This window comes from Ursus americanus, chromosome 1 (genome assembly GCF_024610735.1).
Source record: "Ursus americanus isolate L20-20 chromosome 1, mUrsAme1.1.p, whole genome shotgun sequence".
Lineage (NCBI taxonomy): Eukaryota > Metazoa > Chordata > Mammalia > Carnivora > Ursidae > Ursus > Ursus americanus.
In genome coordinates, this window is record NC_142127.1 from 38,744,261 (window position 1) to 38,756,878 (window position 12,618).

A 12,618-nucleotide genomic window follows, 5' to 3' on the forward strand; every position below is an offset into this window, starting at 1 on the left:
GTTCGCTCTGTGCTCGCTGGTGTCGCGCAGCCCGAGAGCGGCGAGGAGGCGAGCCCTACGGCGGAGGGTTACAGAGGAGCAGCAGGGCCAGGGGTGGGTCACTGTCCAGATCTCCCATCTCCAGTCGTGTTCCGATCCATCGAGATAACGCCCATAAACGTGCCCCAAGGCTCGTGGTCTTCAGGTCACTGACACTAACGTCGCGGCAGGAAAAGACTGTGCTGGGTGCGCCTGGGACCGCCAGGCCCAGCACCCGCTAGTTTAGACTGTGTGACATAGAGAGGATCAACTTTGCCGCTGGTTTTCCAACATTTTGTGTATGGGACCCCCCAGCTCTACCCCAGTACATAAATGTGGCTCTTCTTGTAGTTGTAAGAAATTCTTTGAATGGCCAGTGATGGGAAAGCATTATTGAGATGGCGCAGCAACAAGCGGCTCTGGTGACACGTTCCCTGCCTCGGGGACATAGGGCCAGACGCGAGGTGAACGCTCACTCCCTTTTGGAAGGAGCGAGGGGGCTTGCTTTCCCCACCATATTCCTTAGCCTGACCTTCACAGTCTCAGGGTCCCGGCGGCACGACAGCCTGGCACATTTGCTCCCGAGCCCTGCCACCTTCCTCACTTTCCCAGCGCGTGCGGTCCCCGGGATGGTCGCGGAGCTCAGGTGAATCTGCCAGGCAGACTTGGCGCCTCTCTGTGAAGAGGTGAAGTCGCAGCCCACTGTATCCCTGGGGACGGCCAAGGGGACTTCTGTTTCTCGAAGGAACTGCTCTTTGTCACCGGAAGATCAGGCGCAGGCGTCAGGTTTACATCCTTGGGGGCCTGTGTGGCTCCTGAGGCTTGAGCTGTGGCCAGGCTGACTGGAGTTGGAGCAGGTGCAGCCGTCTGTCCTGAGAGTGGTCTGAGGGGACAGGGGGACAGAGATGTACCTGTGGAAGGCAGGGCTTGTGACCACGTGGCTCCCCTAGGCTTATCTCCCGTCGGTCCCCAGGAGAGTGGCTGCTCTCTGAAAGGGGCTACACTGCCATGGGGGGCACTCTGTTGCTGCGCTCTGTAGGACCACATCACCCTGCCCGTTCTTCTGTGTGTTGTTTCTGCGAACTGCTGCTAAGCTGGTGAGACTGGCCAATGCGTTGTGTTGCCTTCAGCGGCATGTGCTTTGTCGTTGCTGTGTGGTGTCCCCTGGTGGACTGGACCATCATTTGTTGGGGGATGCCTCTCACTATTGACAGCCACGCGGCTGCTTCCAATTTGCGGCTGCTCTGAGGAAGTCCCTCAGTGCGCTACAGGGGCGTCCCCAGGCTCGTGTCTATCAGTGGGGCTGCTGTGCAACGGAATAAGTAGGTCTTCGACCAGCGGTGTGTGAGTGTGTCCTTCTCAATTCATTGGATTGCTCATGAGGCCGGGTACTTCTCGTGCGTTCACTGGCATTTGGACTTTACCTTTTGTGAAGGGCCTAGTCCTGTGTTTTCCTGATTTTCATCCTGAGGTGTCTTACTCATTTGAAGGAAGACTTGATCTATTCTGGAAGCTGGAAATGTGTCAGTGTGAGGCTGTATTTAAAAACAGAGTTGTCCCAGGCAGGCAGCAGGAATAGAGCCTCTCCTTTCTCTTGTAGATGCTCCTTCCTGCAGCATTGCTGTCCCACCACAGCCCTTTCCTGTCCTTTCCTCACTGAAGCTTGTCGTCCTGGCCTGGGATTGTGTCCAGAATCGATGACCGTCCTCTCCTCTAGACAATGATTCATGAGGCATAGCAGAGAACCCTATTCTAACTAAACCCCTCTTTTTACCGCGCCCGATCAGGAATCCCGACCTGGGGAGGGAGGCGGCACAGTCACTGATGTGGGGGCCTCCTGAGAACCTTTTCAGTGTATTCTCTTTCCTTCCATACTGTTTTCCTTTTATCCTTGGCTGACCTCCCCCGAACACCACCGCTGCCAGTGGTTCACACGCCGTTCAGAATCTCCCTGCGCTGTTCACCTGAGCACTTAAGACCCCCTACGATCTCATCCCCTTTTCTTGCTTTCTTGACATTCTTAATCCAGAATCTTGACTGGTTACAGAGATTCTAAACTCCATAAAGACAGGAATGATTTGTTATGCCCTTGACTCCCTCAGTAGTTACCAGTCCTTTTTGATTGAAATGTATGCCTTTAAGGGAAGAGGTTGGACTGGATAATATACTGATCTGTGTGTGGGGGGGGCGGGGGGGGCACTGTATTCTGGTTATCTCTTGCTGTGGGGAGAAAACAAACAAAAACCCTAAAAAGCAAAATAAAACAATAAAACAAAAATATAGTGGCCCCTGAACCTGCAACATGGACTAGGCTTGGGAGGGATGGCTCACCTCTGCTCACCTGCTTGACTTGGTGTAGCTAGACTCTGGGGATCCGTTACCAGGACAGGCACACACATGCTTACCAGGTTGTTGCTGGCTGTCTGCTCAGAGCTCACCTGGGACTAGGTTCCTCTCCCTGCGATTGTTGCCGCAGGGCTGCTCAGGCTTCCTCCCCCCATGGCGGCTGGGTTCCAAGAATGAGTGTTCTGAGGAGAAGCCGACATTGCCGGTCTCGGGGCCTGGCCCAGACACCGGCGTGTCATCATTTCTTCTGTGTTCTGTTGGTCAGAGCTGTCACAGAGCCCAGCCAGATTCAGGGGGCGGGGGAGGATGCGTAGCCGCCTTCCTGCCGGTGGGAGGATTACGCACGAACTTGTGGCCACTTCAGCCACCGCACACTAACAGACTCCGCCTCCCCTGTGACCTTCCTCTAGCCCTGACTGCCGCTGCCGGAAGAGGCAAGCTGGAGGTCTGCGAGCTGCTGCTGGAGCACGGAGCTGCTGTGTCACGGACTAACAGGAGAGGGGTCCCACCTTTGTTTTGTGCAGCACGCCAGGGGCATTGGCAGGTACCTGGTGGGCCCGTGAAGGCTGCAGAGACAACGGGTGGGATAGAGTTCACCGCGGCCCATCTTTCTGGGGCTGCGTGCGGCTCCCGAGCCCTGTCTTTTTCACACACTTGCCTTCTGCTTGTGCTGTCAGTTCTCCTCGATAACCACAAACATTTGACAGGCAAGCGCAGTCCGCCGCTGTAGGCTGGTAACCAGGAGCTGGGCTGGGGCTGGGGGAGACCGGCAGCTGCTTCCTTTCACCCAGCGACAGAGAGCGGAGTGGGTGCCCCCTGTCACCATGACAGAACACTTGCTGTGACACACCTGTTGTTGTGATTGTGTGACCCATTTGTCCAACATACTTAGAAGAAGAGTGGTTCTGTTGTGCTCTTTAGAAAAGGAAACAATTTTCTCTCTGGTCCAGCACTGTGATTCAGGCTGGTTTCTTTCTTTTCTTTTTTAAAGATTTATTTATTAGAGAGACAGAACACAAGCATGAGGGGCAGAGGGAAAGGGAGAGGGAGAGAAAATCTCAAGCAGACTTCCTGCTGAGCGCAGAGCCCAATGTGGGGCTCAATCCCAGGACCCTGAGATCCCGACCTGAGCCGAAACCAAGAGTCGGATGCTTAACCGACTGTGCCACCCAGGGGCCGCACCAGGCTGGTTTCTTTGACTAGGAGTGACCTGTTGTTGTCTTAATTCAAGGGAGCGGAGGATCCTTGAGAACAGCAGTTCGGTCATTGATTCATTTTGTGAGCAGCGGCCATGGACCCACCCCATGCCTGGCAGCAGTTACACACAAGCTGCAAACAAGCGCATGGATCTTACCATGTCCATTGTAGGAAGAATTTTCTAGACCCAAGTTTACATCATGGAATCGTGTCACTCCTTGCTAGTCCCATTGTCAGGAACTGCAAGTGCTCCCCACCAGGATTTTGGCTTTGCAATTCCATTTCCAAGAGCTTGGTTTGTACCATCTGGTCCCTGTCATCCTCACAACTTCTCTGTGCTGCCCCAGCTCATCCTCTTTCCTGGTCTCAGTATTCCTAAATCACGGGGAGGTTTGGAAAGCACATGTTAGTCTGTGAGGAGCAAGCAAGCATTGGGAATATGCCACCTTTCTTGTTGTGGCCGTATAACTGATACCATGCCAGAGGGAGGGGGACGCTGGCCCACCCCCTACATAAAGGCCATCAGACTGAGATGGTGGTTGTTCCCCGGGCCTTATTACTGCGCACTGGTTGAAGGCATGGTTCAGAGGCTGGAAATCTCTTCCAGGAAGCTTTGCTAAAAATTGCCTGCTGTGAAGGTCAAGCCATCCACTAAACCCCCAAGGCTTAGAAAAGCAGTTTGCTTGGGGGTGTGGTGGGTGAACGCTTCCCTGCAGCCTGTGGTCTCCTACCTGAGTGTAGCCACACCCCCACCACAGGACCCATGACCGTTGTCCCCTCCTTTAGTTTTCCACCCTATCGCATACGCCCTGTTGTGGCTGTCTGGTCATTGCTGGTACCATTGTCTGGTACCATTGCGCTTGGTGCCTCCCCTTCTCCTCGATGCTGTTTATGCCTTTTACGTGCATGCTCTATACGTATAGTAACGCATCGGGCATGTCAACAAAAAGAGTATGTATTTGCAAGAAGATTCTGTCCAAAGGAATACAATGGAAAGATTTCACAGGCCCTACAAATCACACAACTTAGGCATTTGAAGAAGAAAGTCCTTTACTTCTTTTAAGTGTAGAAAAATTTGCCTGGGCAGAGAACACAAGATCTGAAACGGAGCCAGAGAGATTGTAATTCCAAGTATTTCTTTCAGATTGTTAGATTGCTTTTGGACCGCGGCTGTGATGTGAGCCTAAGTGACAAGCAGGGCCGGACGCCCCTCATGGTGGCCGCTTGTGAAGGACACTTGAGCACCGTGGAATTTCTCCTCTCAAAAGGTAGCAGCGTGGGAGCCCCTGTAGAGGTTTCTTTGGGAAGGACGAAGCAAAGTGCTTTGGCAGACCCACTGACAGTACTTTCTGATTCAAGTTTGAAAAGTCTTGTCAGGGACGTTTTCTGATTTACACAGAAGTAGAAAGAACGGGTAGCAAATGCCTTACGCATTGCTCTCTACCACAGCGGTGGTCATTTTGCCGCCTTCAGATTCCAGAGGCTTGCTTGCCACCCGTCCGCGCAGGTGTTCGCAGACGTGAATCCCTGGGCTTCTGGGCTCTGTCTTACCGAGTTCCTGTTCTGTGAATGCACTGTTCTTGCAGGTGCCACCCTTTCTTCTCTGGACAAAGAGGGTCTGTCGGCGTTAAGCTGGGCTTGTCTGAAAGGTCACAGAGCAGTGGTCCAGTTTCTGGTTGAGGAAGGAGCCGAGATAGACCAGACGGACAAGAACGGCCGCACTCCCTTGGACCTGGCCGCCTTCTACGGCGACGCGGAGACCGTAGGTACCCGCAGGTGGTCACGCTGTCCGCCTGCACACGGGCCCGCGCTGCACAGAAGCCATTCCCTGAGTGGGCATGAGGCCGTGTCTGGGTGTGGTCAGCGTGTATGGGCCTGCTGGGGGCAGCTTTCATTGTTCTCTTACTCTCTGGCATGCAGTCTGTTCCAGAACTTTACTAAAGATTTTAACAGACTCTTAAAACCTTCAAAATACACGATTACAAACTGCGTCTACAGCAGACACATAATTGAATATATATACACATATGCATACGGAGTTTTATTTTCTTCTAGTAACCCATTTAAATAGAATTCCTGTACAGAGCGTTTCAAAATCGCTTTTTATGTATATGAGAAATTACTAATCAAATAGTTATCTGGTTTGTTTTTAAATGGATGTGCCATTGTCTAGAAATAATATAAAGTGCTTAGGGCACTGTCTTTATCTCTTTGCCAAATGCCTAAGTCTAATGGAGATCAGAAGGGACAAAACATTAATAAGCTAAAAACTGCAAAATGTCTTTCAGGGCAGAAAGCATGTCTTTGTCAGGTTCCACATCCCAGGCACTGAGCAGGTGTTAAAGGAATGTTCGGCTCCTTGAGAGTTACCACTTTTGAAGAACTAAATATGTCTCATGTGCAGACTCGCCAGAGAGACAGGGTTGCTGGGAGCAATGGAACCTGGAGCAGAAGCTGTCCTCGCCCTGCACGTCTGTGCCTTGATGCTTTTAGGAGGCAGTGATGTTGGGGTTCAGGGGTCTCCGTTTCCTGGACAGTGTAAATTGTACTGAACGTCGATTTTCCAAAAACGGCTGTGTAACTAAACGCCCCATATCCGTACTTCCATGTTTCAGCTTACATCACCTTATCAAATCCTAGTTTATCAGCATTAGGGAAGCGTGAAGGAGCTTAACATCCTAGTTTAATTTTTTTTTTAATTGTGAGTAAAAAACACACAACATAAAATTTACCATCTTAACCATTTCTAAGCAAAGAGTTCAGTGGTGTTAAGAACCGCACGTTATTGTACAGCTAACGTCCACACTTTACCCTGTGACCCTGAAACTCTGTACCCACTCAGCAAGGCCTCGTTTCTCTCCTGCAGCCCCGGGCAGCCACATTCTGCTTTGTCTCCGTGAATTGACTAACCAGCACCTCACCTATGTGGATTCCTTGAATAGTTGTCCTCTGGTGACTGGCTTCTTTCACTTAGCATCATGTCTTCAGGGTTCATCCATGTTGTAGCATGTAACAGGATTTCCTTCCTTTTTAAGACTGAAAACCACGCCACCGTATGGCTCTGCCACATTGTGTTAATCAGTTCATCTGTCTGTGAACACTTGGGTTGCTTCCAGCTATTAGAAATAGTGTGTTTACTTGTGAACACGGGTGTGCAAATATCTCTTCAAGATCCTGTAACTTCTTCCAGATCTATCCGTATTCTTTAGGATATGTACCCAGAAGTGGGATGGCTGGAACCAATGATAATTCTGTTTTTTATTTTTTGAGGAAACCCCGTACTGTGTCTAGAGTGGTCACACCAGTTTACATTCTCACCAACAGTGCACAGGGGTTCCTGTTTCTTCACAGCCTCCCCAGCACTTATTATTTTCTGTTTCCTTCCTCCCTCCCTCCCTTCCTTTCTTTTTTATAACAGCCATCCAAATGGTATGAGGAGGTGATATCTTGTGGTTTTCATCTGCATTTCCCTAATGGTTAGTGATGTTGAGCATCTTCTCATATGCTTGGTGGCCATTTGTATATCATCTTTAGAGAAATGGCTATTCATGTCCTTCGCCTGTTTTAAAATTGGGATATTTGGGTTTTTTGTTGTTGAGCGTAGAAGCTCTTTATATATTATGGAATTCAACCCCGTGTCATTTTGAGCAGCTGGTGGACTGTCAGATTCACATGAAAATCTAAGCTGGCTACAAACTTCTTTTCTAGTGAGTAGAACAATTTGAGTAGCCAAAGTGGTTTTTTTCTCTGTGTTCTATGTTCAAGTGACTGCTATTGTACCATGGTCTCAGAACTTGCCTCTTTACATTCCCATTATTTGAGTCTCTTTCCTAAGCCTTAAAGTGAGTTATAATAGCGTTTATGTGATCTCAGGCTGCTAGCTTCTCCAGCCTGCCGTCCCAGGCAGTGTGGATCTGAGCGTTTCTGAAGTGCCCATTGCTGTAGGCTGCCAGCACATTGGAGCTGTTGCAGAATTCTGCGTCCTAAGTAACTGGAGATGAAAAGATGACTGTGGCCCTCTCTGTGCCCCAGGAAGTGGACGTGCATGTATGCATCTGCGGTGTTTGGGTGCGTGTACATAACATGTCCCTCCCTAGGAGTGTTCACCCGCCTGCCCTGTTGCTGATAGCAGAGTGGGTTTTAGCCGTGGATTGCAGCTCCTCTGTTTCCTGTCGACTTTATTTCCATTAGGATCCTTAATGGCCAGAGGTAGGGAAGATCACAGTAAAGCCAAGACGGCCAGCTCCTCCCCAGGATGCAGACGTGGGTGCGGTGTGGCACGCTTGCCACCAGCCACCCCTCAGGGCTCCGTCTTTCCCACTGCAGGTGCTGTATCTGGTTGAGAAGGGAGCCGTGATTGAGCACGTGGACCACAGCGGCATGCGCCCCTTGGACAGAGCCATTGGTTGTCGAAACACATCTGTAGTGGTTACACTGCTGAGAAAAGGAGCCAAATTAGGTCAGTAAATGCCTTATTTCAGCAGCAGGAGAGGGAGGTTAGCTCCAAATTCTAGAATATGTCAGGGGCCATGAAGACTTACCGTCCCAGATTAAGAAGTAAGATGTGTCAGGTGCTTAGAGATTTTTTTCTTCCTCTCTAAGGCTCATTTAATCATAGTTTTCCAAAATGCTTAAATAGCTCATAACATGATCACTGCAGCGTGGGTAGAAAGCAGCAGCCAGTGTTGAAGGACAGTCTAGAATTGAGGGTGTTAGGGATGTCTGGGAGCCATTGCGGGGAGCGGGGTTCCATTCATCTCTTTGGGGGAGGCCAATATCATGGTTGAGAAAGCTCACAGGTGGCTCTGCTGAGCAGCCGAGTTTGAGAACCACTGTTCTTGAGTCGTCCTAGTCCGTGGGGAAGAGCAGTGGCAGCCCCCGCAGTTTCCGTGAAGGAAAGGTCACAGGCTTTACTGGAAACAGGATGGTGGGTCCCTTGAGGACACTGATGGGGCAGAGGTGACTCTGAGTAGGGAGAGCCCCTTCTTTGTGGTTGGCTGGAACGTGACCCACCACTCAGAATGTGTGGGTACAGGGCAACCAGAACAGGGCTCTTGTAGTTTAATATGCTAGACCTATGACCCGCGGCAGTTGTGAGGTGGGGACACAGGCGAAGATGAGAAGGTCCGCTGGGGGCAGTTCACCATCTCGGGATTTATTCTACACAGCTTCTAGTTTTAGCTTCTTTCATCCTCAGCTACCCTCTAAGTAGTGATAACCCCATCATGTTACAGAGGAGGAAACCAAGGCGCAGCGGGGGCACATAACTTCTCTAAGGTGGTAGTGCTGGGCAGCGTCCGCGTTTGAAGCAGAGCAGTGTGGCTCCGGGCCCTGCTGTCCCGTAAGCAGCCCCTGCTGCATGCGCTCCGGAGCGGGCCGTGTGGGCTGCAGAGATGCGAGCCATGCAGGGGGCGGGTGGGGGAGCCAGCCTGCCTGAGCCCACGCAGTGCGGGAGCGACGGGGGCCCTGCAGGAAGCGAAGGAGATGATTTGGAAGCCGTGTTTAATGGACTTTTCCCAGATTCCCCACAGGAACAGGGTGGGGGGGATGGGCAAGCTCTGATGCCTCGGTTTCGCAGTATTGTGTTTTCATCAGAGAAACAGGTGTGCCCGGTACAGTCTCCCTCCCAGGTGCTTCGTTCAGCGTGAGGCAGATTTGAAGGGAGGTCAGCTCCCCAGGGGCCAGCCCATGTCCCCTTCGTGTTACCATTGTCTGGAGGCTGCTGTCTGTGGCCTTCGCTGCGGTGCGGCCTCACAAGCGGTGACCTTTCCTCCCCGAGCACTGACGTGCCTCTGAATGCGTCTTTGTTTTGCAGGAAATGCTGCCTGGGCGATGGCTACTTCCAAACCTGATATTTTGATTATACTTTTACAGAAATTGATGGAGGAAGGAAACATGATGTACAAAGTAAGTGGTATCGCCCTTTTCTAGGATGTGACAGCCCACGAGCAGCCTCTGAGCCTGGCGTGGAGCGGTCGGGACTGTGCCACCGCACACCACCCTGGTGGTCGGGCTCCAGGAGATGCTTGCGGGGCTCCCGGCCCAGGCTTTCTTGTCTCAATAGCGGGACCTTCCAGGTAGAAGGCACCTGTCAGTGTTTGAGACTTAGGGCCTGAAGCCTTGGCAAGAAGGCAGAATGGCTTCAGGCAGGAGATTCCTTAGTACACTGGGGAGTGACACACGCGGGAAAGGGACGCTCAGGAGACATTTTCAGAAGAAAAGGATCATTAAGTTTCCTAAGACTTTATTACTTTAGTTTCAATATCCATAAGCTTTTGCAGTTTGAAACGGTTTCTAGAGATATTTTTACTTAAGATCGTCCAGGAGTATATAATACTGTGTTACTCAGGAGACTGACTTCATTTTTTCAACATTTTCCCTTAGAGATGGAAATATAAAGACTAATAGTTTAAAAGTAAAACTTTTAAATAAACTTTAAAGTAAAATTTCCAAAATACGACAACGATCAGAGGTCAGATTTTTCCTGTGAAGGGCCAGACAGTAAATATGTTAGGCTTTGCTATGTGGTCTCTGTCACCGCCCCCCAGCTTCGCTGCTGTGGCAGGAAAGCAGCCACAGGTGACACACGAGCGAATGGGCGCGGCCATGTCCCAGGGAGACTATTTGTAAAAATGGGCGGCAGGCCAGATTTGGCCCAGAAGCTGTGGTTTGCCCACCCCTGGCTTACATAGATGCTTTAGGCCATTTATGTGGATCACTGCTCTTTCCAGGTCTGTGATTAGACAGAATTAAATGTTTTGAAAACAAACAAAAAAACCTGCATTATGACCATTTTAATCCTTTTATCATGAGGCTGCTGCGTGGGCTACATTTAGTTTTTCCCTTTTCTTTTTTTAATAATAACAAATAAGTAGGCAGCTAGCACAACGCAGCAGGGTTCCTGGCTCGGAATCCTTTCAAAATTGAGTTCAGAGTGTGTGTTGTTGTGGCTTTGAAGTGGTTTTAATATGAATTTTGGTAGGCAATTATGTTAGGAATATCAAGCCATTTTCAACAGACTTCATACCTGCTGCACCGTGGAACTGGCTGAGCAAATGGATTTCTTAGCCTTGAAAATGACATGCGGCGCTGTTCGATTTTTAAAGCCTGTACTTTAGTTCCTCTTCAAAGAAAAATTATGATTCTACAGCAAGCTCTAGGCTTCTCCCCAAGACTGTACTTGCCTTGAGAACTGCATCATTTCTTCGTCTATTACACTTAGCATTAAAACATCTGTAGATGAGGGATCATCTCAGAAATGGATTTCAAAAATATATAACAGAGGGGCGCCTGGGTGGCTCAGATCAGTGTGGGACTCTTGATTTTGGCTCAGGTCATGATCTCAGGGTCTTGAGATGGACCCATGTTGGGCTCGGTGCTGGGCGGGGAGCCTGCTTAAGATTCTCTCTCCCTCTTTCCCTCCCCCCCACCTGTGTTCCCACATGCGCGCGCGTGCTCTCTCAAAAAAAAAAAAAGTAATAAAAAATATAAGTAACAGGATAATCTGATGTATTAAGATTGATAATGATCGATTTGTCAACGAACAGACCGCGTCCTAGAAAAGTGTCTTCTGTCTTCCTGCGCCAAGCCTGTGCAGACAGGGAGGCGGCACCCCCAGCAGGACTCGCCCCTGTGCTCCGAGGGTTTCGGTGGGGGAAGAAGGGAGAACCTCGCCAGGGTCTGCAGGCCGTGGGAGCCTCTTCATCCGGGAGCACCTGGAAAAGGATGAATTTCTCTGCTTTTTGATTCCTAGAAAGGGAAGATGAAAGAGGCAGCCCAGAGGTACCAGTATGCCTTAAGGAAGTTTCCCCGAGAAGGATTTGGAGAGGACATGAGGCCGTTCAATGAACTCAGAGTTTCCCTCTATCTCAATTTGTCTCGCTGCCGAAGAAAAACAAATGTAAGCTGTGGGCCTTAGTGTGTTCTTTCAGTAGCAGAGGGTTGGCTTGTGGTAAAGGCCCAACCGAGGCATGGGGCCCGGGTGTGATTGGTTCGCACACCTCTATGAGCTTGGCGTGTGGCGAGCTGCTTCTCTCGGGTGGTCGTCATGTGATCAGTGTCACGACCGCCTCTCAGGGTGCTGAGAGAATGCACCGGAGGGCACTGTCCTCCAGCTCAGCAATGAGAGGCCAGCAGACTGCGCCAGCCCCTTCCCGACTGGGTGCTGCCAACATTGTCAGGGGCGGCCCTGCCCAGACGCTGGAGGAAGAGGTACCACTGAGTTAAACACGGGTGTGTTCTCATCCGCCTACTGGTTATTGTGTTTGCCCAGAGGGTATACCAGTAATTGGTTAACTTGTAATTAGTAGTAGTTAATTCATAGTTAACTTGTAACTAGTAACTAGTAGACTTGTTACAGTACTTCTTTCTCCTTTTTTTTTTTTTTTAACTTCATCTTCTCACCGCCAAATCCATTGACGGGCTCGCTTCTGTGCCCGCGTATTGGGTGAGCTGCTCCAGGCACGGCGTCCCGGCCCATCTCTGTCTGCCCGTCCCTGGGTGTGCAGCTTCCGCCCACCATGCCTTCGGGTGCACGGCTTCTACCCGTTATTCTCTGCCTTGAATCATCAATTTTTGTTTCTCTGCTGAATTCTTCTCTTAAGATATTGATCAGCTTTAAAACAAGAGAAATAAAACTTACCTTGTCCTCTACCTCCCCAGCTGTCCCAATTCTCCGCTAACCTGTAGAGCAAAGCTCCTATTACAAAGATGCAATCCTTTTTTATGGCTTCTTTTGACTCATGTATTTGAATGTTGACACTAGGACTTTGGCATGGCAGAAGAATTTGCTTCCAAGGCTCTCGAACTGAAACCAAAGTCCTATGAAGCTTTTTATGCCAGGGCAAGGGCGAAGAGAAACAGCAGGTACTGTCTGGGGTCCGATCTGTGACTAGAGAAGCCTTCTTGGGTCTCTGTGGTAGCACAGCTGCTGGGTGACTTTGGGGATTACTGATTCACAAGCATTACGCCAATGCCTCTCATCCCTTTTAATACTGAATTGGTAGCTTCCATGGGCACAGCAGTGGATATTATGAGAACTGGCTAGACTTTTGTTTT

The 12,618-nt window shown here is 50.2% G+C and overlaps 1 protein-coding gene across 9 annotated transcripts in view; it reads left to right on the forward strand.

Annotated features, from left to right (window-relative positions):
• TANC1 (tetratricopeptide repeat, ankyrin repeat and coiled-coil containing 1) overlaps positions 1-12,618 on the forward strand; it is a 230,576-nt gene that overhangs the window by 211,028 nt on the left and 6,930 nt on the right. For all 9 annotated transcript variants that reach the window (XM_087861752.1, XM_087861833.1, XM_087861625.1 and 6 more), the window contains 7 exons: positions 2,775-2,908; positions 4,706-4,829; positions 5,148-5,323; positions 7,888-8,020; positions 9,377-9,468; positions 11,315-11,461; positions 12,326-12,426. In XM_087861752.1, the coding sequence (XP_087717878.1) occupies positions 2,775-2,908; positions 4,706-4,829; positions 5,148-5,323; positions 7,888-8,020; positions 9,377-9,468; positions 11,315-11,461; positions 12,326-12,426 (907 nt within the window). The remainder of the gene's footprint in view (positions 1-2,774; positions 2,909-4,705; positions 4,830-5,147; positions 5,324-7,887; positions 8,021-9,376; positions 9,469-11,314; positions 11,462-12,325; positions 12,427-12,618) is intronic.